At 57.2% G+C, this 24,055-nt stretch overlaps 2 protein-coding genes across 43 annotated transcripts in view; both read left to right on the forward strand.

Annotated features, from left to right (window-relative positions):
• Positions 1-7,209, forward strand: part of INCA1 (inhibitor of CDK, cyclin A1 interacting protein 1) — an 8,281-nt gene extending 1,072 nt beyond the window's left edge. For 2 of the 7 annotated variants that reach the window (XM_084985930.1, XM_084985928.1), the window contains exons 2-7: positions 1,853-1,940; positions 4,949-5,062; positions 5,302-5,341; positions 5,619-5,812; positions 6,259-6,424; positions 6,797-7,209. In XM_084985930.1, the coding sequence (XP_084842056.1) occupies positions 1,853-1,940; positions 4,949-5,062; positions 5,302-5,341; positions 5,619-5,812; positions 6,259-6,424; positions 6,797-6,943 (749 nt within the window). In that variant the 3' untranslated portion in view covers positions 6,944-7,209. Of the gene's footprint in view, positions 1-79; positions 1,941-4,700; positions 4,865-4,948; positions 5,063-5,301; positions 5,342-5,618; positions 5,813-6,258; positions 6,425-6,796 lie in introns of those variants that run through there. The other 5 variants (XM_084985934.1, XM_084985932.1, XM_013981261.3 and 2 more) reach the window with 5 other exon arrangements.
• Positions 7,210-7,653: 444 nt separating this feature from the next.
• On the forward strand, positions 7,654-24,042 carry CAMTA2 (calmodulin binding transcription activator 2). 36 transcript variants are annotated; one of them, XM_084985834.1, is made up of 23 exons: positions 7,654-7,714; positions 9,013-9,107; positions 9,307-10,641; positions 10,835-10,902; positions 10,984-11,119; positions 11,700-11,771; positions 12,031-12,184; positions 12,521-12,655; positions 13,205-14,139; positions 14,810-14,936; positions 16,441-16,575; positions 18,171-18,286; positions 18,873-19,057; positions 19,330-19,408; positions 19,561-19,783; positions 19,958-20,259; positions 21,334-21,530; positions 21,908-22,091; positions 22,310-22,381; positions 22,497-22,517; positions 22,679-22,866; positions 23,024-23,098; positions 23,183-24,042. In XM_084985834.1, the coding sequence occupies exons 5-23, from the start codon at positions 11,093-11,095 to the stop codon at positions 23,244-23,246; spliced, it is 3,291 nt and encodes a 1,096-aa protein (XP_084841960.1). In that variant the 5' UTR covers positions 7,654-7,714; positions 9,013-9,107; positions 9,307-10,641; positions 10,835-10,902; positions 10,984-11,092; the 3' UTR covers positions 23,247-24,042. The 36 variants fall into 36 exon arrangements, with proteins under 36 accessions (XP_084841960.1, XP_013836709.2, XP_084841966.1 ...); XM_013981255.3 differs by having other exon boundaries at positions 9,307-9,410; positions 11,685-11,771; XM_084985840.1 differs by having other exon boundaries at positions 9,307-9,410; positions 11,685-11,771; positions 12,120-12,184.
• The last annotated feature ends 13 nt before the right edge of the window (positions 24,043-24,055 follow it).

Here is a 24,055-nt window from a genome sequence, read left to right on the forward strand (position 1 = left end):
CCGGGCCCCACCTAGGAGGTGGTTCGGCGCAGGCCCCGCCCCCAGGCGCGCGCCGCTGACCGGCTCCGCCCTCATCTCCAGTCACCGCCTCGCTCCTCCCCCGCGCCCGGCGTTTCGTTCTAGAATTCGCCGCGCCGCTGCCTCAGGTGCCGGGGCCAAGTGTACTCAGCGGCGGCACGGCCACCCGGGCGCTCCGTCTCTGCCTGGCCGCTCACGATTGACAGGCCCCTCAGGCCCGTGGCGCCCTCTCGGGCCCAAGCCGCCCCCTCAGGCCTGGGTGCCCTCTCAGGCCCAGGCCACCCCTGGCGACCCAGCCTGGCCCCCGCAGAGAGTCCCTCAGGCGCGGGCCCACCACCTGGGGCCGCATGGACTGCACAGCCCCCCGCCTGTGTCGCTAGGCTTTGCTGCTCCCCACGCCCCAGTCCACCTGCCAGGGGCCCCCTGAGCCGTCTCTGGCCTGGCCTTCCCTTCAGGCAGGGCCACCCACTCCCCACCACGGCTCTGGCCCACGCAGGACCTCTCTGGTCCTCATCTGCCCCCTCAGGCTCAGGTTGCCGTCCCAGACTCAGCTGCCCCGCACCCCCTCCACCCGGGTCAACTGTCTAGTCCTCAGTCTAACTTCCTGAGGCGGATCCTCCTCTTAGATCTGTGGTACCCAACTAGACCCAATTACCTGAGGTCTGAACGCCCCTTAGCTACCTACCACCTGCCGCCTAGTTCAGCTTCTTCACTCTGGCTCAAGATATCCCATTCAGACGCCACCCGCCTTTTCAGCCCAACTTTCATTATGGCATTCCCCACCTCAGTCCTAAATGCTTCTCTCTTCATTATCTCACCTCACCTAATTGCTTTCTTAGCCCATCCTTAGTTTCTTCTGGATAAATTCTTATTCACTGCCACCAGTTTCCAGTATTCTAACCTTTATGCTGCCTACAGGCACTCTCCTAATGCATCTAGCCTTCTAACTGCTTTTTCTGCCCACCTTGACTGGCTGGCAGGCCATCTTTGATCGCCTCAAAATCTGGCTCTGTGCAACTGACCTCTCTGCTCACCTTCCTCACCCATAGACAGTCCCACCTGCCCCCTCCTTCCCTGTCACCAATTGACCACTCTGTCCACACCTGCCTTTCGTTAACTCCTCATACCTGGTTTATTTTACAACCCTTGATTCTCTAACTGACCCAACCACCAATTCTGTACCAACTACCCTCAAATGCCTCTGCCCATGTAGTGCACTTGTCATCCTTTTTCATTTCACCACCCCATATTGTCAGTTAAGCTAGTCAGCTGCCATCTGTAGACGTCACTTAATCTACATGTTTGGCTTCAGAAAAATGTTTATTTTCTCTTTTATCTTTTACCACATCCACATTTCCTGTGTTTGTCGTCTTCAACTTGTATGCTCAGCTAATAGAACTGTCAGCTCTTGAAATACCTTTTCAGGAGTTCCCGTTGTGGCTCAGTGGTTAACAAATCCAACTAGGAACCATGAGGTTGTAGGTTCGATCCCTGGCCTTGCTCAGTGGATTAAGGATCCGGCATTGCCGTGAACTGTGGTGTAGGTTGCAGACGTGGCTTGGATCCTGCGTTGCTGTGGCTGTGGCGTAGACTGACGGCTACAGCTCTGCTTGGACCCCTAGCCAGGGAACCTCCATGTGCCGAGGGCTCGGCCCTAGAAAAGACAAAAAAAAAAGAAAGAAAGAAAGAAATACCTTTTCAGCTCTCTTTCCTTTTTTTTTTTTTTTTTTTTTCCTGGACCCGTACATCTTATTTACAATCTCTAGATCTGTTCCAGGTTTTATCCCTACAACCATTTTATGAATGTATGATTCATTTTCCATTATCCTCCCAGTGGCAGTGAGAAGACTCAGTCCAGCCACCCAGCCCAGTCCAGTCATGCAAATACAGGAAGATGGAGACAACCTTATCCCCTTTGCCAAGTGAGTCATTCCCACCCAGAGGGGGAGGCCCCATATGGAGGGAAGATTACATACCTGGGTTCTCCTCCAAGAGGAGTAGGAAGTAAGGAACAAGAAGCTCAGTACCTAGTCTCAGAGGATTGGTGATGTATTAGTTTATTCAGCAAATAGTGTTTGAACACTATAATGGTCTAGGCACCGTATTACGCATTGGGGACTCAGCAATTAAAAAGATAGGGGTTCTGCTCATCGAACTTGAATTATAGAGGGAAAAGATAGAACGTGTGTGCAAAAAAATATGATTTCAAATAGTGGTAAGTACATGGAGAAATAAGATGTACGATATAATGGAAAGTAGAATGTCTTGGAGCCACAAGTTTATATGTATATACAGTGATTCATGTGAAAGAGGAGGAAGAGATGGCTTTGACTTGAGATCTTAAAAATAAAAAGGAGCCAGTCTGATAAGGACCAGGGGGTAGGATTTCCTGCTGTGGTACAGTGGGTTATGAATCCAACTATAGGACTTGTCGTCGTGGCTCAGCGGGTTAAGAACACGGCATAGTGTCTGTGAGGATGCGGATTTGATCCCTGGCCTTGCTCTGTGGGTCTAGGATCCGGTGTTGCAGCAAGCTGTGGCATAGGTCACAGCTCGGATCTGGCATTGCCGTGGCTATGGCATAGGCTGGCACCTGAAGCTCTGATTTGACCCCTAGCCCAGGAACTTCCCTATGCTGCAGATGCAGCCCTAGAAAAGAAAAGCAAACAAGAGAATCCAACTGCAGTGGCTGAGGTTGATGGGGAGATGCAGGTTTGATCCCCCACCTACCACAGTGTGTTAAAGGATCTGATGGTCCTGCTCCTGTGGTGTAGTTTGCAGCTGTGACTCGGATTCACTTCCTGGCCCAGGAACTTCCATATACGTCGGGTATGGCCATTTAAAAAAAAGAGTTCCTATGGTGGCTCTGCGGTAAGGAACCCCACTGGGATACATGAGGATGTGGGTTCAATCCCTGGCCTCGTTCAGTGGATTAAGGAGCTGGCATTGCCGTGAGCTGTGGTGTAGGTTGCAGACACGGCTCAGGTCCCATGTTGCTGTGGCTGTGGCTCCAATTTGACCCCTAGCCTGGGAACTTCCATGCGGGTGCAGCCTTAAAAATTAAAAAAAAAAAAAAAAGACAACAACAACAAAAATATAAACAGGGGTTAGAAGATATAGTAGCTTAAAAAAGTACAAAAAATAGGCGTTCCTTTTGTGGATCAGCAGATTAAGAACCCAACTGTTATCCATGAGGATGCAGGTCCGATCCCTGGCCACGCTCAGTGGGTTAAGGATCCAGTGTTGCCGTGAGCTGCGGTGTATGTTGCAGATGAAGGATGAGGCTCGGCCCTGGCATTGCTGTGCTATGACGTAGGGCTAGGATTATAGCTCCGGTTCAACCCCTAGCCTGGCAACAAGTTTACTACCTTTTTGGAGCAGGAAGCAAGTCAGTGAAACTGAAACAATGATCAAGGGAAAGGTGCAGTGCCTCAGACAGGCAGAGGCCGGATCATATAGGATGTTATAAGCCATTGAAGAGAGTTTGAGGAGTTTCCGTTGCCGCACAATGGGATTGGCAGCATCTGGGAGCACTGGGTCACAGGTTCGATCCCCACCCTGGCATAGTGGGTTAAGGACCCAGCGTTGCCACTTAGGTAGCAATTATGGCTCAGATCTGATCCCTGGCCCAGGAACTCCATATGCTGCAGGGTGGCCAAAAATGAAAAAGAAAAAAAAAAAGTTTGAATACTATTCTAAGCACAGTAGAAATCAGTGGAAGTTTCTAAGCAAAGGAATGACATGAGTAGACTTTTTTTTTTCCTGCAACTTTTTGTTATGAAAAATTTCAAACAATTGCAGAAGTAGAGAAAATAGTAATCAGGAACCCAGACTATCCTTTTTAGTCAGCTGCAAAAAGTATCAGTATGTGGATAATCTTTTTGATACACCCCTTCAGTTTCTTGCTACTCCGACTACTTTAAACCTTAAATGGGAACTCATTTCACATAATCGTTTATAAAATACAACTCACACTGCTCTATGCAGGATAGATTGTTGGGGGATTCATTTGGAAGAGGGACAAGAGTATGAGGCAATTGCAGTAGTCTAGACAGGGGAAGATGAGCTGGAATACGATGGGGGGAGCAGAAATGGTGAGGAGTGGTCAAATTTGAGTGTATGTTAGGTGTAGAACTCACAGGACTTGCTGCTAGATTGGACATGGGGGGGTGAGGGAAAGTGAGGCATAGCAGATGTTTTGCTCTAGCAACTGGGCATTTGGAGTGACTTTCAGCAAGATGGGGAAGGCTAAGGAGGAGGCGTTGTGGGGGCAGTTGAACCTGTCAGTCTGGAGTCCAGGGGAGGAGCCCGAGCTGAAAATATAGATTTGGGATTCGTCAGAACATCGGTGGTATTTAAAGTCATGGACCTGGGTGAGATCACCTAAGGAGGGATGGAGATGAAAAAGATAAAGGGCCCAGGCCTAAGCCCCAGGGCACCAAACATCATTCGGTCTGGGGATTTTGGAAGTGACGAGAACTGTTCTCAAACAGCTTTGCACATCCCTCTGTACCAAAAGGATATTCGTATTTCTGAGAAGGGGAGATAAGGCAGGGGTGAACAGAGGTTCTGCTCACCTGGAGCCTTGCATTGACTAAAAGGAACCTGTCACATCACCTAAGTACTCGGACCTTCCTCTTTAAGAGCCCTGCTTGCTAAATAAGATGTTCTCTGGTTGTGAGGTGTCAGAGCTTGAGAGTCAGCGAGATCTGAAGTTCAAACAATTGCTAATGGACCCTCACTCTAGCTCCAATCGCCTCTCAAATCAAAGGCCTTGCCACCGTCCTCAGCTTAAATGGATAAGGGACATGGCCCGAGGGAGCTTGGGCAGCCGTAAGGTCCCATGGTAAGATAAGACCCCTAAATTCCTGGCATGAGTAGATGCTCTAAGAGAAAAGCAAGACCCAAGCCTACCTTGTCCTCACATCAGGTGTTCCAGGGTGGTCAGCCGATCGCCACCCCCCAGCTTGCCTTCCCAGAGCCTCAGACTGACACCCCGGCATCATGGAAACACCTTCTGGGAGAACCTTAGTCAAAAGCCCAGGTTGGTAGGAATGGAGAAAAACGGGGACCAAGTGGAAGTGAGGCGGGGAGGCTGTACCATCTTAAACTACCGTAAAGCCTTACAGTAGCAATAAGCACTAGTTAGGGGATAATCATCCCGCTGGCTGATGGACATTGTGGCTCCTAATGCCAGGGAGGTGGTTGGGAGGGGTCATTAGAGAAGCGATATGGATGGGGGTATTATCTCTGCTCTTAGCCCCCTTTTTTTGTGCTTCACAGGCCCACTTGGATGGAGGAACCGTACACCCCACCCTTGCTGGTGTGACAAACTTTCTGCCCTTTGACGTGTTTCGGTTAAAATTGCACCCACTGCCATCCTATCCCGGGCGGTCCTTATTACCCCTTCCCTGTGGCATCCCCCAGCCAGTGCACTAACCCGGCCCTCCTTTCTAAGAATCAGTTATCATGTTTTCCAGATCACAGGTGCATTTTCATGACTTGGGTTTCCCAAGACCCCTGACCCCCTCTTTCTGTCCCAGCTCCCCTGAGAGATTCAGTTTTGCCTTCTAGCTCCTTTTCCTCATTTTCTGGCACAGAGAGTCACTGGTTGCTCCCAGCTTGGCCTGTACCCCCCTGAGGGGCTCCCACCCCCGGAGATGCTCTGCAGAAGAAAGAGAAGGAGGCAACATTTGGCAGGAATGCAGCAGGGATCTGGGAGCATCCCAGCCCGAGTGAGGGCTGTCACTTATCACCTGGAGGATCTAAGGAGGCGACAGAGAATCATCAATGAGTAAGGACAGATGTCTGGGCTCTGGGAGGCAGATAGGGTATGGGTACAGGATGGTTTGAACTAAGGAAAAGGTGGAGAACTTTGAAGGAATTGGAGGTTGTCTGGGAATGAGCCATGGTCTCGGTAGGACTGAAGCAGCAGTTTCATAATATGGGAAGGAGGAGGGAACTCAGGGATGGGGGATGAGCCCTAAGAGCTGGAGGGGGTGGCACTCAGGCCACTGAAGAAAGGAAAGCACGCCCTAGAACTAGAGGCTAGTGGGGAGCTAGGGGGTACATCTGAGCCCCTGGACTGAAAATACTCCAGTCTGAGGGGAGCAGAAATTTGGGAGTGGAGACAACACCCCTGGTGCCAGCAGGGAGGCTTTCAGGGCAGAAAGGATGAAGAACGGAGAGGCAGGAGCCTGGCTTCCAGGCACCTCTTTCCTAAACCTAAAGTCTCCATAGACTGAAGAAGGCCCAGTGGGGCAGCTCTGGGGCTGCACCTGAGCCGCTGGGGCTGGATGAAGACGGCTGTGGACAACCCAGCACCCGGCGACACCCTGATCCGGAGGAGGAGAGGGCAAACTCCCCAAGGGAAGAGGACGACCTCCTCAGTCCTGGCAGGGCCCAGGTAGGGCTGAAGAGGGACTTGGGGCGGGGGCGTGGAGGGGACGTGGATGTCTTATATGGAGAGACAGCAGAAGCCAAGAACCGCACTGGACAGATGGATTTGAGAGGAACAAAAATAAAGGTTGGCCCCCTGCGGTACAGTGACTTAAGGATCCAGCATTGTCACTGCTGTGACTCGGGTCGCTGCTGTGGCGCAGGTTCTATCCCTGGCCCAGGAACTTCTGCATGCTTCGGGCGTGGCATAAAAATAAAGTAAAATGAAAAATAAAGTAGCTAAGAGCCGGAGACTGGCGGCTGAGGGTGGGTTTGGGGACTAGGAAATCTGCAGAGAGACTTCTTTTTGATTCTCTCGTTATCTTTGTCATCCGTACAGCTGCTTTGGTCTCCCTGGAGTCCCCTGGGCCAGGAGAGGTCTTGTCTCTCCAGGGGGCTGAGTTCTCTGGCCTCCTTCAGCACCGCCACAGCCAGTAGGGACCCCGTTTGCAGTCGCTGGGGGATGGAGCTGTGGTCTGAGGAGTAAGGAGAAGCCGTCCACCCCAAGGTGCGGGCGTGCCTCGGGCCCAAGACGAGTTCTCGGCGCTGGAATCTCCGGCATTTCCGACGTCCAGGCCTTCCCCTTCTCCTTGGCCCCCCACCCTCCTCTCCCATCCTCTGGACTAGGCGCAGACAGCCCCCTGGCTTCCAGCCCGCCCCGCCCCTCTCACAGGAGCTCCCCAGCGTCCCCCAGGCCGGCTCCCTGCCCCTGTGCGCTCTTCTCTGTTCTGTTACCAAAACCCAGCAAGTTGAGCCCTTGAGTTGTCTTTCTTTCCGCCGAGCAGTGATGGAGAGGCTCGTGGGGAGGGGGGCTCCTTTCGCCTTCGCAGGGAACCCCGCTCAAATGAAGGGCTGGATCCCCAAATGAAGTCCTGCCCCGCTCCTGCGTTCCCCGCCCAGCAGCGCTGCCGGCCGCCCGCGCCCCACTTCCCCGGCCGAGGTCACGTCAGTCGCCGAGCTTCCGCCTCCGGGACCCCGGCATCCCGCCCCTCGGCACGGCTGCCCCTCCTGGGACTGCCCGGCAGTCCGTCCCTCGGCCTGGCTCGGGGCCCTGGAAGCCGAGGGCCTCGGGCTGGCGCCCCACCCAGAGCCCCACGTGTGCCGCTGACCCCAGGTTCCAGTCGCGACCCTCAGCCCCTTAATTGGGAGGCCCCGCCCCGTGCGCAGTGACGTCGGACGCCGCTGTCAGCCGGCGCTGGGGGGGGGTCGGTGTGGGGTAGAATGGCCGCTGCCGCCGTCACCCGCGGGACCCCGGGAGGTAAGAGCCAGGGCTTCTCGCCCGCCTCTCCGCCCCCGCGCCAGGGGGCGCAGCTCCGCCGGCCGGGACGTGGCGCACCGCGCCGGGGACCACTGGCCCTCCGCCGGGTTCGCCCCGACTCCCCGCTTCCGTCCTCCTCCCCCGCGCCAGGGGGCGCCGCTCGGCGCAGGGCCCCGAGGCGGACCGGCCGGGCCGGACCGTCCCGGGGACCCCCGCACCCGCACTGCCCCTCGCTCGCCGTGCACCCGCGGACTCCGCGCCGCAGCTCCTCCAGGACATCCCGACGTGCGGGCGGGAGACGGGACCCTCCCACCTCGGAGCGTCCCTGGGGACCACCGCACCGCCGCGAGGGGCAGCCCCCGGCCCGCTCCGCACCCTGGCTGGCTGCCTAGCCCGGACTTCGCACCTGCGCCCTGGGGCGGAGTCCTTACCCAACCCAGGCTCGGCTGCACACAGCCGAGCTCGGACGGGCCTCTTGCCCCCTCTCCATCCCCGGACACCTGGCGGAGCCCGCGCCGAGAGCATCCTCCAGCTTCCATCTGTTCCCCCAGAAGGGTGGGGGCCCAGGCTGGAGCCAGAGTGGTAGATGGGGTAGGGTAGGCCTGGAGGCCAAGGGAAGCAGAGGCTTTGGGGAGAGAGGTGCGGAGGGATAGGAGTGGAGAGGGCGGTCTGTCTCAGGGTGGAGGATGGGTTGTCCTGAGGGTGGGAGGCTGGGTCCTGGGTGTGTAGCTCCGTTTCTCCCAGGCCCTGACCAGCCTGGAGGAGAGGGTGTGGATTATAATCAGTTAGCAGATCTGCCCTTCCCCTTGGAAAAATCAAATAGAGAAGGAACTCAGGGTGTGTCTTCTAAGGCCTAGCTCTCTACCCGGACTTAGATCTCCTGCCCTGCCCCCAGCATCCAGGCTCTTATTTGTCAGACCATTCTCCAAGGACCGGATGCTCTGAGTCCCAGCCCCAGGACCTGACCCCATCGCAGCCCCAGCCTCACAAGAGCCCAGGCTGTAGGGCCTCTGAAACGCGCCAGCCCCGCCGGCCTTCTCTCCCCTCCCCCACCGGGCCGGTCTCTTCCTGACGGCTCTGTCCTGTCGTGTCTCCCCGCTCGTGTTCGTTACTGGCCCATGGCTGGGCTGTCCCTCTCCTCCATTCCCTGGCTGTACTCTGTCATCACAGTCCAACCGCTTCCTCTCTCTTCCTTATCTTTCCCAGATATCATGACCCAGTTCTGTACCCATCTCCCACCTCATTCCCATCCATTAGCGTGGGGGCTTCTGCCATGACCTTGTTCTCTCCCTTCTCAGCACAGACTCCCCCTCCCCCCGGCCCTTCTGGCCGGGGGTGACCTTGCCCCCTGGAGCCCTCACCATGAATACCAAGGACACCACCGAGGTTGCTGGTGAGTTCACAGTCCAGGTTCCCAGTTTGGGCACAGCCTTTTTTCCTCCCGGAGTGGTGGTGATCTTCTGATTCTTGGATCCCTGCACTCCTTGTCATCGTCTTACTTCCCCCAGTGCTCTGGGTTCGGCCCCTGTCCCCTGGGCTGTCACAGGGCTGTCAGGGCAGCACACGAAGCTCTCCCTTCTAATTCCCTCTAGAGAACAGCCACCACCTGAAGATCTTTCTCCCCAAGAAGCTGCTGGAGTGTCTTCCTCGCTGTCCGCTGCTGCCTCCAGAGCGGCTCCGGTGGAACACAAACGAGGTTTTCTCGGGAGCCTGGGAGATTAGGGCCTCGGAGGGCCTGGTGGGCTGGAGGAGCATGAATGGGGGTCTTCCTGTGCCTGCTGACACTCTCAATTTCAGGGTACTGTTCTCGGCGCTTTGGGGATCATAGGAGAGGTATAAAGACCTATGTCTTGTGAGAACTGGCTTCTCTTTGACATGTTCACCTGTGTAAGAATAATATCTACCACTTAGAAAGTATTTCCGGAGTTCCCGTCATGGCGCAGTGGTTAACGAACCCGACTAGGAACCATGAGGTTGCGGGTTCGGTCCCTGCCCTTGCTCAGTGGGTTAATGATCCAGCGTTGCCATGAGCTGTGGTGTAGGTTGCAGATGCGGCTCGGATCCCACGTTGCTGTGGCTCTGGCATAGGCCGGTGGCTACAGCTCCGATCTGACCCCTAGCCTGGGAACCTCCATATGCCGCGGGAGTGGCCCAAGAAATAGCAAAAAGACAAAAAAAAAAAAAAAAAAAAAAAAAAAAAAGGAAGTATTTCCTACAAACCAGGCACTATGCTAAGCATTTGACATGCATTATCTCATTCAGTTCTCCAAAGACGTTGTAGAGCCGGTGCTGCGGCTATCCTCGAGGTGTAGGTTAGGAAACTGACTAGTTAGCCCCTGCTCTGTAAGTACCACTGATGGGGGCTCCTTCTGGAGGGCACACACCTCTGTACGCCCCCCACACACGGTGCTTTGTGTGTACTTGTGGTTGGTCATGATGGATTTGACTATTTAATGAGAGGAGAACTGTCAGCAAAAGAACATGTGTGTATGATCTTTGTAAATGCAGGAAGGGCTGGGTCCTCAGAGGCGCTTCCTGGAGATCTGGGAAGGGATTCGGTCTACAGGATGGCTAGGCTTTGTGGGCTCAGAGAAATGTGCACGTGGCATTTCAGGCCTGTAGGGCACTCGTATTCAGGTAGCTGCCCAGGGCACGTTCAGAGGAGAGTTGGTGGGCCGGTCTGACCATGGAATGAGAGATGCAATTCAGGGAAATAGTGGGAATGAAGATCCTTGGTCTGGAAAAACCTTGGCTTCAGGTTAAGAAGTCTGGAGTTCCTGGCAGTATCAAACCATTGACATTTTTTGAGCCAGGAAATGGCACAAAAATGGGACTTAGCAAGGGTAAAATAGCTATGCCGCGTGAAGAATGGATGACAGAGACCTTGGACCCGGCCTGCAGGTTGAGAGAGAAGGAAGGAAGAGAAGGTTAGACTTTTGCCTGAGACGGAACAACCTGGGATGCTTGGGAGGGCGGTGGGCCTTGCTGGGTCCAGATACTGGGCCACGTCCCTGACGAGCTGCTGGAATGCAGCGTAGAGTGAGACTTGAGGGGATGACCGAGAGGCCAGGCTGAGACTTGGGGAAGGGGACGCAAACCTGAGTGCCTCCTCTCCTGCAGGAGATTGCATCCTACTTGATCACCTTCGAGAAGCATGATGAGTGGCTATCCTGTGCCCCCAAGACAAGGTGAGAGAGTTTGCGAAGGTGGGGGCTGGTAGGGATCCTGGTTCTGTTCACAGAGCACGAGACCAACGCGTCTCTCCTCAGGCCTCAGAATGGCTCCATTATCCTCTACAACCGCAAGAAGGTGAAATACCGGAAGGATGGTTACCTCTGGAAGAAGCGGAAAGACGGGAAGACCACCCGAGAGGACCACATGAAGCTGAAGGTCCAGGGCATGGAGGTAAGCGAGGCCTCCAGCTCACCTGCCCCGGCGCCCCTTCTCCACCCTTAGCTGGGCTGGGGCACATCCTCTGCCTAGCACCCTCCCAGTCACTGCTTCCTTTCCACTCACTTTGGATCAGCTAGCCAGCTGCTGGGCCCGCTCTCTGCTTCCCATCCTCTCCATGACCCTTTTCTTCAGGACCGCGGCCGTGCCTCCCTCTGGAGGACACAGATGCCCAATCCCCTCACTTTTCTCGAAGTTCCTGCAAGGGTCCCAGCCCCGAACCTCTAAGCACAGGTGTCTCTTCCCTCACATCTTTGCTCCTCATCTCGGATGCGTTCTTGCCCTGCCCTCCGATATCTGGAGAGTCCCATTCCTCAGACCTGGTCCTCATTGTGAGGCCTTGGCCCGCGCTTGCTTTGCCCCTGTCTGGCCTGACTCATGATCCTGGGATTTGAAAGGTGTGGGGAAAAGCTGGGGGCGGGGGAGGGTTAAAAAGGAACTGCTGGAAAGAGGGGGATTCCTGCAAAGGGACTGAACAGAGGAAGAGTTGGGGAGCAGACTAGCCCTCCCCCCACCCCAGCCTGTCTCCTGGCAGTGTCTCTATGGCTGCTACGTTCACTCTTCCATCGTCCCCACATTCCATCGGCGCTGCTACTGGCTGCTCCAGGTAAGGACAGAAGCGCTCAGGGAGCCAGAGTCTTCCTGGCTCTTTGAGGGACATGGCGGCCTGAAAAAAAGAATGAGGTGGAGGGATGACTAGGTTCTGGGTGGGGAAAGGAGCCTGGGAAGAAGAGAAAAGGGTTTGGGGTGGAGAGAGCCGGAATCGGGGGATGAGGTTGGGGGTGCCCAGGAAGAAAGAGAGGACTAGGAGGCGGAGCCGCTGGACATCAGGATGCCATGGCCTCCGTGTGCTCTTGTGCTCTCAGAACCCCGACATCGTCCTTGTGCACTACCTGAACGTCCCAGCCCTGGAGGATTGTGGAAAGGGCTGCAGCCCCATCTTTTGTTCCATCAGCAGCGATCGTCGAGAGTGGCTGAAGTGGTCCCGGGAGGAGCTGTTGGGACAGCTGAAGCCCATGTGTAAGGCAGCAGGGCCAGGACAGCACCCTCACAGGAGAGGCAGGAGAGGGGCCTCCAGGGAGCCTATGGGGTGACCATTGCCCCCCAAGCCAAGAGGGTTCTTTCCTGGGTGGGGCTGGGGGTGCGGATGGGGGTACCAGGGTCCCTGTTGTGGTCTAAGGCGTTGGAATGTGGAAGGCAGCTGTGAGCTCCAGGCAGGAGCAGTCTTGAGGCTGCTGGCCTTTATTCACCTGGCCGGAAGTCTTGGAGCACCTCAAGTGCTTGAAGCAGCCACCAGGTTTCTCTGGGGACTATTTTGTGGGGATCCCACAGCACTTCCCCTCAACCCTCCCCTAGTCCATGGCATCAAGTGGAGCTGTGGGAACGGGACGGAAGAGTTCTCTGTGGAGCAGCTGGTGCAGCAGATCCTGGACACCCACCCGACCAAGCCTGCACCCCGAACCCACGCCTGTCTCTGCAGTGGGGGCCTTGGTTAGTAACCTGGGAGCTCTTCTCCCGCCTAGATGCGCTGCCCTTAGGCCAGGGGGAGATCTGTCTCCCTAGGGTTTGCACGCTGATTTGCATGTCTTTTACATGTCCCAGAAAGATGGGCCAGATGAGCAGAGGCCTTCCCATCCAGGTGCACCCTGACCCAGTTCCTGTTACTGAGTCCTGGCATCCTGGGCTCTGATTCTGCTTGCTTCCTTTATCAACTCCTGGCCACCCCAGCTCTACCACTTAACACACAGGCTTTGCTTTCTTCTTATTTGGTACCCCGGTGGTTCTGTTCTTTGGTCTTTTTTTTCTGCCTTTACCTGTTTCTCTGAGCTACTCCCCCAAGCCCTCAATCCTCCACTTCTGTGCTCCACCAAGGGGAGGGAGGGGGAGGAGAACTAGTTCTGCCGCCTCCCAGTGGCCATAAGCAGTATGACATCTCCAGTGCTTAATGAAATCTCAGGAAATGCATGAAAGCCTCCAGCAAGGGAAGGCTGGGAAAGATGTGTCTTATCCCTTCTCTCCCTGCCACTCCTTCCACTCCAGGTTCTGGGAGCCTTACCCACAAGTGCAGCAGCACGAAACACCGCATCATCTCTCCCAAAGTGGAGCCCCGAGCTTTAACCCTGACCTCTGTCCCCCATCCCCCTGAGCCTCCTCCACTGATAGCCCCACTTCCCCCGGAGCTCCCCAAGGCACATACCTCCCCCTCTTCTTCCTCCTCTTCTTCCTCTTCTTCTGGCTTTGGGGAACCCCTAGAGATCAGACCTAGCCCTCCCACCTCCCGAGGGGGTTCTTCGAGGGGAGGCACCGCTATCCTCCTCCTGACAGGACTGGAGCAGCGAACCGGGGGCTTGACCCCCACCAGGCACTTGGCTCCCCAGGCTGATCCTAGGCCTTCCATGAGCCTGGCTGTGGTTGTAGGGTCTGAGCCCTCTGCCCCACCAGCTCCTCCCAGCCCTGCCTTTGACCCTGATCGTTTTCTCAACAGCCCACAGAGGGGCCAGACATATGGAGGGGGGCAGGGAGTAAGCCCAGACTTCCCGGAGGCAGAGGCTGCCCATACCCCCTGTCCTGCCCTTGAGCCCGCTGCTGCTCTGGAGCCCCAGGCGGCTACTCGGGGTTCCCCTCCACAGTCCAGAGCCGGCGGGAGAAGAGGAAACTGCTTCTTCATTCAAGATGATGACAGTGGGGAGGATCTCAAGGCCCAGGGGGCTGCCCCACCAGTACCTTCACCCCCTCCTTCACCCCCACCCTCACCTGCCCCCTTGGAGCCGTCGGGCAGAGTAGGAAGAGGGGAGGCCTTGTTTGGAGGAGCTGGTGGGGCCGGCGAGCTAGAGCCCTTCAGCCTCTCATCATTCCCTGACCTCATGGGAGAACTCATCAGCGAGGAAGCTCCTGGCGGCCCCGCCCCCGCCCCCCAGCTCTCTCCTGCTCTTAGCACCATCACAGACTTCTCCCCAGAGTGGTCCTACCCAGAGGTGAGTCCTCAGGCTTCTCTCCTCCCTCCCACACCCCTCTTACCCCGCTGGGTCTGTGACTTCTCTTCCAGGCTGTTCAGTTCTCTGCCCAACCTCTTTGTTTTTACATTAAGTGTAGCTTCTGTCCTGTTTTCATAGTTTCTCCCTCCTTGCACCTGTGAGTTGTGATGACGTGAGTCCCCCAAGTGTCTTGGGGGACATCATTCCCTTGGCGACTCTTTCAGAGTGGGGTGGGGTGGGACGGTGGCCCCTCAGCGTGGAGGACACACAGCTGAGACGCGCTTGCCAACTTTGGGAAGCTGAAAGACGGCATCCAGCATGGAGGAAGTTCTGCTTTATGCAGCCCCGGGGTGGGAGAGCAGGAACCACAGGGGGAAGCCTGAGAGAGGGGCTTCCTCCCAGGGGCGGCTATCTGCGAATGGCTCGGTAGCCTTGGGGGAGGTGGTAGGTTCCTGTTTGGGGCAGATGCGGGTAGAGGGGCGTTGGGGAGGAGGGGCGGGGGATCGACCTCCCCTCACTAGGTTCTGCCCAAGCCCCACAGCCCCAACTCTGAGTGCACAGAGGACAGCAGACCGTCTCGGGGTCTGGAGGAATGAACGAGGGAACAAGGGAGCGAGCGCATAGCCAGCGGAGAGCTCCAGGCCCCGGGCGCTCTGATTTCTGCCTGCAGGGTGGGGTCAAGGTGCTCATCACAGGACCTTGGACGGAGGCTGCCGAGCATTACTCCTGTGTCTTCGATCACATCGCAGTGCCAGCCTCGCTCGTCCAGCCCGGTGTCTTACGCTGCTACTGTCCCGGTATGGGGACTGGGAGCCGGAGGGGAGGGTCTAGCATGTGGCCCTTAGAACTTCCAGGAGGCACTGGGAAGAAATGTGTCGGGCTGTTCCCGAAAGTACGAAGACTTCGTCCTGCGGGGCTTGAGCCCCATGGTCCCCCAGCAGGCAGCTAAGTCTGACCTCAGGTGTCAGAAGGTCTGGGTTCTGGTCTAAGAAATCTGCTTCTTAGCTGACAGTGAGCTTAGATAAGTCTTTCTTCGGTCCTTGGCCTCCTCGCCTGTAAAGTCAGGCATTTGACTCAAGGGGTCTCTCATGTCTGTCTGGGCCCCTGACTCCAGTCCAGCGAGGCCTGGGGAGAACGAGACGGGGGAGATGTGGGTCTCCTCCAAGCAGCCCTGGGACTGAAGCACACTGGCTTCTAGACCCGCTCCATCTAATGTGGTAGCCGTTAGCCACTCGTGCCTAGGAAATGAATTAAAATTAAATAAAATTTAAAATGCAGCTCCTCCCTCCATCACACGGCTACACCACCTTTTGGCTGCTCAGTGGCCACATGAGCCCAGCGTTACCCTACTGGACAGTGCAGAGGCCGGGCGCCTCTGTCACTGAGGAACGTTCTGCTGGACAGCGCTGTCTCGTTGTCATTGCCAAGGCTCATCTCTGCCATTTTGCCACCAACTTTGCCCTTTGCCCTTCACTCAGCAGTGTTGCTGTGGGACCCCAAGGACCGCTAGAGTGACAGGTCGACGGCTTTGCTGTCTCCCGGTGTGTGTCCTCCCTCGGTCTCAGCGGCCCTGTTTGATGGTGCGTTTGATGGTAGCAGGAGAGCGGAGGAGGCCAGAGACGCTAGGGATTGGGAGCCTCGGCCTTCAGTCTTGGGGCCAGGGCCTTGTGGTTTCATTCTCAAGGCCAAAGATGCTGAGACTCTGGGACACGGCTCTCGCTAGACTAGACCCTGTTGGTGAGCCGCTAATTCCTTCCCTCGATCTTAGTGACAGGACATAAAGCAACACCCATGGGATACACAGAGGCGTATAGTGTATATACAGACTTGAACATGTATTTAACCTCTCTTATTTTTCCCTCTAATTATAAAGATAGGTATTTATTATAGGAAATTTTTTGGGGAAAAAAAAAAGTGGAACAGGTCTCTCTCTTTCTCTCTCTTTTTTTTGGCCCCATCTTCAGCGTCTGGAAGTTACCAGACTGGGGGTTGAATCCAAGCCATAGCTGCGAGCCACACCACAGCTGCGACAACACCAGGTCCATAACTCTCCACACCAGGCCAGAGATTGAACCCAGGCCACTGCAGAGACAACGCCAGATCCTTAACGTGCTGTGCCACAGTGGGAACTCCCAAGAGAATAGACATCTCTTGAGCCTCCTTGAAGCCAGGGGGCCTCTGGGGCCACAGCAAGGGGAGCAGAGGGGATAGATGTGAAATGATCGCCTGCAGCCCTGGCACAAGGGGCCAGAGAAGGAGCCCAGGAAGGGGAGCCCTCTCGTTGATGCGCGCCCTCCCCAGCCCATGAGGTTGGGCTGGTGTCTTTGCAGGTGGCAGGGCGGGAGGGGCCCCTGTCTGCCTCTGTGCTCTTTGAGTATCGAGCCCGCCGATTCCTGTCACTGCCTAGCACTCAGCTTGACTGGTTGTCACTGGACGGTGAGTACCTAGCCCTCTGACCGCACAGCCTTTGGACACAGCGTGTTCCTAGGCCCTCAGGACTCAGGTGGCCACTGCCTCGCCCCCACTCTACCACTCTTCTCAGCTCCTGAGCTCCTGGTCATTTCTGAGTGACCGCACCTCCTCTTTCCTGTAAATCTTGGAGCCGTCTTTGTCCCAGGACTTGTCCTGTCCCCTGCATCCCAGAGGGTGGGATCTAGGCAAGCGAGGCCAAGAGCGGGACAGTGACAGGATAGAGAACAACTTCCAGGGGACGTGCAGGGATGTGTATATAGACTCAACCATCTATGCAGACTTTCTTATTGTTTTTCCCTCTAATTATAAAAATAGGTGTTTATTATAGGAAAATTTGAAATCCAGAAAAGCACAAAGTAGGTGATGACAACTGTAATGTTGCTCAGTCATATATGCCATCTCTAATCTCCTCTCACACAAACACAGAGATGCACGTACATACGTGTGCACGTGTGTGTGTGTGTCTGTGGGTCTCAATCCAGAACTGTGTTTGTCCCTTTTCTGGTTATCCCTCCTGTGGCTTTGAGAAGTGCTTCTCTCTGCACCTGCTTCTTTCTTGGGTTTGCTTTTCTCCATCTCCGTCCCCTCCTGTCCCTGTCTGGTCTGGGCTTTGCCATCTCTCCTGGGGTCGCCTTCCTCCCTCTCCTCTCCATTTCTCCTTGGACCTGTGTTTTAATGTCTCCTCTTCCTTCCTTGTTGCTTGTTGGGACGTCCCCCAGCTCCCCTCCGTGCTTTCTCTCCTCTCCTTCCGCTTGTCTATCCCGTCTGCTCTCTCTCATCACAGCTGGGTCTCTGCTCATCCCTTTCTGCCTCCTCTCCGCCATCCCCTCTCTACCTTCCTGCTCTTCTGTCTTGGCATCTCAGAACACCTCCAGCCTCCACCTGTCTCTCTGCGCCTGTTTCCCCATGGCTTTGATCCCCTCCCGCCTCCCCTCCTTGTCCTTGTGTGATCTCGGGAGGGGACAGATATGGCTCGGGATGTGTTCGTGATGGGGTGGGGGAGGAGGAGGAATGGACGTGGCTATCCATCTCTGTCACCTTCCCTCCCCGCCATCCTCTTTGTGGACAGCTGCGGGGGGCTGGGAGGAGGGGGCAGTGCTTTTCAGGTCACAGTCTGAACTCTTTGGGGCAGTGGTTAACAGCAGAGGGACCCTGGAGTCCTTCAGCCCCACGTGGGGGACAGGGGTGGTGTCTGGGGCGAGAAGGAATGGAGCAGTCCACCTGAGAGGAGGCTGTGAGCACCTGTGTGTGACCTGGGGCAGCTCGGGCCCGATGCTGGGGCGGGGGGTGGGTAGTCCTACAGTCTCTGTGTCTTGAAGGACACAGTTCTTGCTTCTGGATTCAGGTTCTAGGTTGACGGGTAGTTAGAGGAGCTTTAGTTTGAGGACTGGCCCCGGGGGGCTGTATTCAGAAGGTGGGTGGGTGGAGGGCTGTTGTTTGGAGAAGAGGAAAGGATATAGTTGTCTTTACCACCCAGAGCCTGGGACAGGGTCTAGTTTGGGGGTCCTGGGCACCCTCAGGACCCTGCCCACTCAGCCTCCCATGCCCACTCCCCTCAGACAACCAGTTCCGGATGTCCATCCTGGAGCGACTGGAGCAGATGGAGAAGCGGATGGCAGAGATTGCGGCAGCGGGGCAGACCCCAGGCCAGGGTCCTGACGTGCCTCCAATTCAGGTACCTCTGTGAGGTGGGGAACAGGGGCGGGTCTTCCTATCGAAGGCGGCTGCGGTGTGTGACTCTGCCCGCTCGCCTGTCCCCAGCCAGTCCTCCTCCCTTCTCCCTGACGTCACCCTGCTCCCACCCCCGCCCCGTGGCAAGACTGGCTATTCTGGGCACCATCTTGGCACGACAGGTTTCAGACTATTTCTGGTCTGAAGAAGGGTGGAGGTGAAGGAGAGGGTGGGGGAGGGGGTCTGGGGAGTTGGGGCTCTGTGCTCTGTGGGTCCCGAGTCTCTGAGGGGAGAAGGCTGGGAGAGGACTCGGGGTTCTGAGGGGGAGAAGCCCTCTGTGGATACGGTGCTGATCTGAGCCCAAGCGAAGGCTCAGCGGAGGCAAGCAGCTGCGAGGTCTGGCTGCGGGAGGAGTGGGGCTGCCAGGAACCAGGGCTGGGGGGACTGATGGGCCAGTGGAGCTCCGGGTGGTGGAAGTGCAGGGAGGGGGCAGAACGGGAAGCCAGTGGGACAGGCGTGGGTGGCCCAGGCCAGGCCCGGCTAGGGCACCCGAGGGCTCCGATCTCCACCTAAGGGTGTGTGCACCGCAGGATGAAGGCCAGGGGCCCGGGTTCGAGGCACGCGTGGTGGTCCTGGTAGAGAGCATGATCCCACGCTCCACCTGGAGGGGTCCTGAACGTCTGGCCCACGGAAGCCCCTTCCGGGGCATGAGCCTTCTGCACCTGGCTGCCGCCCAGGGCTACGCCCGCCTCATCGAGACCCTGAGCCAGTGGCGGTGAGCTGGGCGGGGTGGGGCAGGGCCTCGAGCCCTGCCAGCGGAGCCGAGGTCACTGTGGGAAGGAAGAAGGGCTGGAGGAGGGTGTGCACTCGGGGAAATGTTCCTATCCCGACTTAGGACACTGACTTCTTGACCTCCTTACGGTCACAGAGCGCCCTGACTGCGCCTCCCACTGGCCTTAGTGCTCCCCAGTCCCTTCGATTCTGCAGTTCCTGCCGGGCGCCCTGTGTCCCTGACTGGGTACTGTTGTCCCCTCCCAAACCCTCCAGGAGTGTGGAGACCGGAAGCTTGGACTTAGAGCAAGAGGTTGACCCGCTCAATGTGGACCATTTCTCTTGCACTCCTCTGGTGAGGATGCTGGGTCCCTGCGTGCACATGGGGCAGCGAGAAACGCCAACAGTTCTTCAAAGGGAAGACCCTTCGAGGGCTGCAGAGGAGTGGGGAGGCCAGGCCCAGGCCTCACTCCCCCTCCGTCCTCCCCTCCCTGTGCCTCTCCTCAGATGTGGGCTTGTGCTCTGGGCCACCTGGAGGCTGCCGTGCTCCTTTTCCGTTGGAACAGACAGGCGCTGAGCATTCCTGACTCTCTGGGCCGCCTGCCCCTGTCTGTGGCTCATTCCCGGGGTCACGTGCGCCTCGCCCGCTGCCTTGAGGAACTGCAGAGACAGGAAGCTTCCGCTGAGCCCCCACTTGCCCTGTCGCCACCCTCCTCCAGCCCAGATACTGGTGAGGGCTTAAGAGGGGGGTGTGGGTGGGAGGACAGGCCAGAGGGAAGCCAGAGGGTGGGAGGCAGAGGGCGAGCGGAGGAGGTAGGGATGGGGGAGGAGTAGCAGGCCAGGGAGACTGAGGGCAGGGCTGCGGCGATGGCGCCTGCTGCCCTCACCCGCTTCCCCCTCACAGGTCTGAGCAGTGTCTCCTCGCCTTCGGAGCTGTCGGATGGCACTTTCTCCGTTACATCAGCCTATTCTAGTGCCCCGGACGGGAGTCCTCCCCCTGCTCCTCTGCCGGCCTCTGAGATTACAATGGAGATGGTCCCGGGCCAGCTCCCCTCTGGTGCCCCAGAGGCCCCCCTGCTCCTCATGGACTATGAAGCCACCAACCCCAAAGGGCCCCCACCCTCTCCGCCTCCTCCCCCACCAGCCCCAGACGGCGGAGCTGCTCCAGAGGAAGCTGATGGCCCAGCGGCTGTGGATGTGATCCCGGTACTGCTGATACTGATGCAATTAGGAGGGCTAGAAGTAGAGTGAGGTGTGGGCCGGGGAGGTGACGCCAGCCATTCCATGAAACAGAACCAGAGTCTGGCCTCAGTTTGGGAAGAAGGGGCCATTTACCCTCATTTGGGGAGAAGCAAAGTCACCCTCCGCTTAGCTCCTGTCAGAGCTCATCACTCAGAAGTTATAAGGCCTCAGAGGTTAAAAACTCTGGGGAGTACCTCCAGTTAGCGTTGAGTTGTAGGGGTTACCATTAATCCATGAAGGGACAAGGCTCTTGGGGAAGAAGAGCGACGGCAGGAAGTTGGGAGGAGTGGGGAGCAGAGGCCGGCAAGATGGAGGTGTCTGGCAATGATCTGGGGTGGGAGGAGACCTGCCCTCAGTGGAAGCCAAGAGTCTTGTGGAATCGATGAAGGAGTGAGTGAATCTTCACATGTAGCAGCAGCGAGTACTTCTCTGCTAGGGCCTGGGGACGTATCTGCTTTAGAGAGGCTAGTGGTTTAATTGGGTACCACTAGAGTACAAAAAAATTCAGAAAACTCCTCAAGGGGGGCTGCTTTGTGTGACCAGCAGGAATTGCTACGGGCTGCTGCAAAGGCAGGCAAGGCTGGAGCCATCCAATAGGGTCTTATGTGATTGGCAAGACCGAGCTGATTGGTGGAGAGCTAAAGGGGGAGGGGTGGCAGGCATGACCAAGCCTGGGAGCCGTCGTGGGTTAGGCCGGGTGGGACAGTGGGCATTCGGCCTGGAAGGGTGCATCCTGCATCTGTTCAGCTCCTGAATGCCCATGGGGCATATGCCCTTCCTGGCCTTTTTTTCCACAACACCTCAACACAGAGAGCTGTACCTGTGAGTGGGACCCCGAGGAATATAAATGAATCTGGAACACTGGCTGAGGCAGACAGGGTTAGCAGGGACAGCCATCCCTGAGGCCGCATGGTCTGGTGCTGAAAGGAGGAACAGGATAGGACATGGACTGACGGATGCCTCAGCCTTGGCAGAGCAGGAACAGCACAGCTGGCAGTCAGGGCCCCTGGTGGCTCACCCAGCTTCTCCTTCATCCAGGTGGACATGATCTCACTGGCCAAGCAGATCATCGAAGCCACACCAGAGAGGATTAAACGAGAGGACTTCGTGGGGCTGCTCGAGGCAGGAGCCCCAGTGCGGGAGCGGACGGGGGCTGTGGGGCTCAGCGAAACCATGTCCTGGCTGGCTAGCTACCTGGAGAATGTGGACCATTTCCCCAGCTCAGCCCCTCCCAGGTGACCAGCTCAGGACAATGCCTCCAGGTCCTTCCTTTTTTGGCCACGCCGTGGCAAGTGGAAGTTCCCCAACCAAGGATAGAACTGGAGCCACAGCAGTGACAGTGCCGAGTCCCCAAGCACTAGGCCACCGAGGAACTCCCAGATTCTTCTTCAAAGGAACATGGGGGGGTGGGGGTGGGAGGAAACTTCCCCGTGGCCAAAGCTCCATCCTGGCTGAGGGCCCAGGGCCTTTGAGGAGGGGATAGAACCGGCTGATGGGCTGTGCAGTCAGTCTGCAAGCTCTGGTTGCTGGGCTCTGCCTTCACTGCAGTCCCCAGGTGGGAGAAGGGGGACTTGAGCTGCCCCATGACAGCCTTGCTCCCTTTCCCCTGCAGCGAACTGCCCTTGGAGCGGAGTCGCCTGGCTCTCCCTCCAGCACCTTCCTGGGCAGAGTTTCTCTCGGCGTCTGCCAGTGGCAAGATGGAGAGTGATTTTGCTCTGCTGACACTATCGGATCACGAGCAGCGGGAACTGTATGAGGCGGCCCGAGTCATCCAGACAGCCTTCCGAAAGTACAAGGTCAGGGGGCTGGGGGTTTCAAGGGACGAATTACACAAGTCATTGCCCCTCTCAACAGTTGGGGAGACTGTGAGTTCCCAGGATGTTGGAAGGACAACAGTCACCCAGACAGGCCTGGGATGGGGCGAAGGGCCAGGGGACCCCAGGCAAGTTGGAAGGACAGGTCAGACGTCTGTAAGGTGGGCGATCAGGTGTTGAGACTTCTCCTCCCCCCTTAGGGCCGGCGGCTGAAGGAGCAGCAGGAGGTAGCAGCAGCTGTAATCCAGCGCTGTTACCGGAAGTACAAGCAGGTGAGACCATCCTCTCTTGAAAGCACACCCCCCAACCCACACCCACACCCACCCATTCCAGCCCAGAGCATCCAGAATGCTGCCGGAGCCCTAACTCCCCTTCTCTTTCCACAAGCTGACCTGGATTGCACTCAAGGTATTAGGCATGAGACCTGGGTGTGAGCTTGTCTGTGATGATTCAGCCTTCCCGTGTGGATTAGAGAGAGACTTGCAACAACTGAACTTGGGGGTGACCCTCAGGGGCTTGGATCTCTGTCCCTCCATTTCAGCCCCTTCCCCTCCTCCCCACCCCTGCAGTTTGCACTCTATAAGAAGATGACCCAGGCTGCCATCCTGATCCAGAGCAAGTTCCGAAGCTACTATGAACAGAAGCGATTTCAGCAGAGTCGCCGGGCAGCGGTGCTCATCCAGCAGCACTACCGCTCCTACCGTCGCAGGCCAGGGCCTCCCCACCGGCCCACGGGCCCCCTGCCTGCCCGCAGCAAGTATGGCCCTAGCTTTCCACCCCTGCTGGCCATACCCACTGCCCAAGGATACCCTCCATCATTCTGCCCCCCCTTCCCCTGCCAGGGTCCCTAAGGGGCAGAGGGCAGGGGATGCCCGCGTGTTGTGTGAGGTTTCATCTCTTCTTTCTTCCACCAGAGGCTCTTTTCTCACCAAGAAGCAGGACCAGGCAGCCCGGAAGATCATGAGATTCCTGCGGCGCTGCCGACACAGGTGCTGCGATTTGGCCCTGCCGCCTCCCCCATCCCACCTCCCGATCGGCCGGTGTCCCCTGACTCCTTCCTTGTCTCTCGGCAGGATGAGGGAATTGAAGCAGAACCAGGAGCTGGAAGGGCTTCCCCAGCCCGGCCTGGCCACCTGACTTCTCCATCGCCTTTCTCATCAGCCGGGGCCGCTTCTTGCAGTCTTAACAGGGAGAGGGCTCTCTGGGGGAGGGGGAGCCCCCCCACCCCACCCCCCGTTGGCAGCTTTCCCGTCACTTCTGTAGGAGCCCATCCTCGGTCTCCGCTCCCGCCCCCTCCGAAGTGCTGAACTCCTTCTCCCACCCCCGGCTCCTTCTCCTCTTCCCTCCGGGTCGTGCCCCCCTCTTTGAGTCCCCGGCTCCAGAAGACCCACGCCCCACATACCTGCATCTTCAGCTGTGACCTCCGGAGCCCTGCCTGCCCCTTCTCCACATCTCCGAACCCGCCTGTACCCACCTCAGCCCCTTCCTGACTTGCCTTATTTATTTGTTCAACGAGTCTCTGAATGTATCCGCCTCGGTCCCACCTCTGCCTTCACTGCGCGCGCGCCCCTCGTGTTTCAGGGCTGACTGTGCCCCCACCCCGACTCCGCATGTTTGCGTCTGTTCCCTCCTTTTCTGACCCTGTGTTTCCCCGTCACCCCGACCGACTCCGGCCACCGATCTCGGGGCCAAAGGAGGGGTGTATATAAGAACGCGTTGCGGAGTCCTGCCCCGTCCCCGAGGGGAGGGGGCTTGTACATAATGTAACATACAGAGTATAGTGAAGAATCTATTTAAGGCGCCGCGGGGAGGGCTGCACAGCCGGACTTGTGGTTCCTGGCGCGGCGGGGGCCTTCAGCCGGCTCTACGAGAGCACTTTCTACTTGTGCATGGGCTTGGTTTCTACGAATTGCCATTAAACATCGCTGCACCAGCCAGCCTCCGGC

Source organism: Sus scrofa, chromosome 12 (assembly GCF_054392235.1).
Source record: "Sus scrofa isolate SSC_HxYL_T2T_F1_AM1 chromosome 12, Sscrofa_HxYL_maternal_Yorkshire_Landrace_v2.0, whole genome shotgun sequence".
In the NCBI taxonomy this organism is placed as follows: domain Eukaryota; kingdom Metazoa; phylum Chordata; class Mammalia; order Artiodactyla; family Suidae; genus Sus; species Sus scrofa.

What these genes read in the sequence shown, in the direction of transcription:
- CAMTA2 (XM_005669159.4), top strand. An exon ending in CTTACGCTGCTACTGTCCCG is followed by an intron (nt 14,937 to 16,440) that starts GTATGGGGACTG and finishes CGCCCTCCCCAG; the next exon opens with CCCATGAGGTTGGGCTGGTG. An exon ending in CTGCGGCGCTGCCGACACAG is followed by an intron (nt 23,099 to 23,182) that starts GTGCTGCGATTT and finishes GTCTCTCGGCAG; the next exon opens with GATGAGGGAATTGAAGCAGA.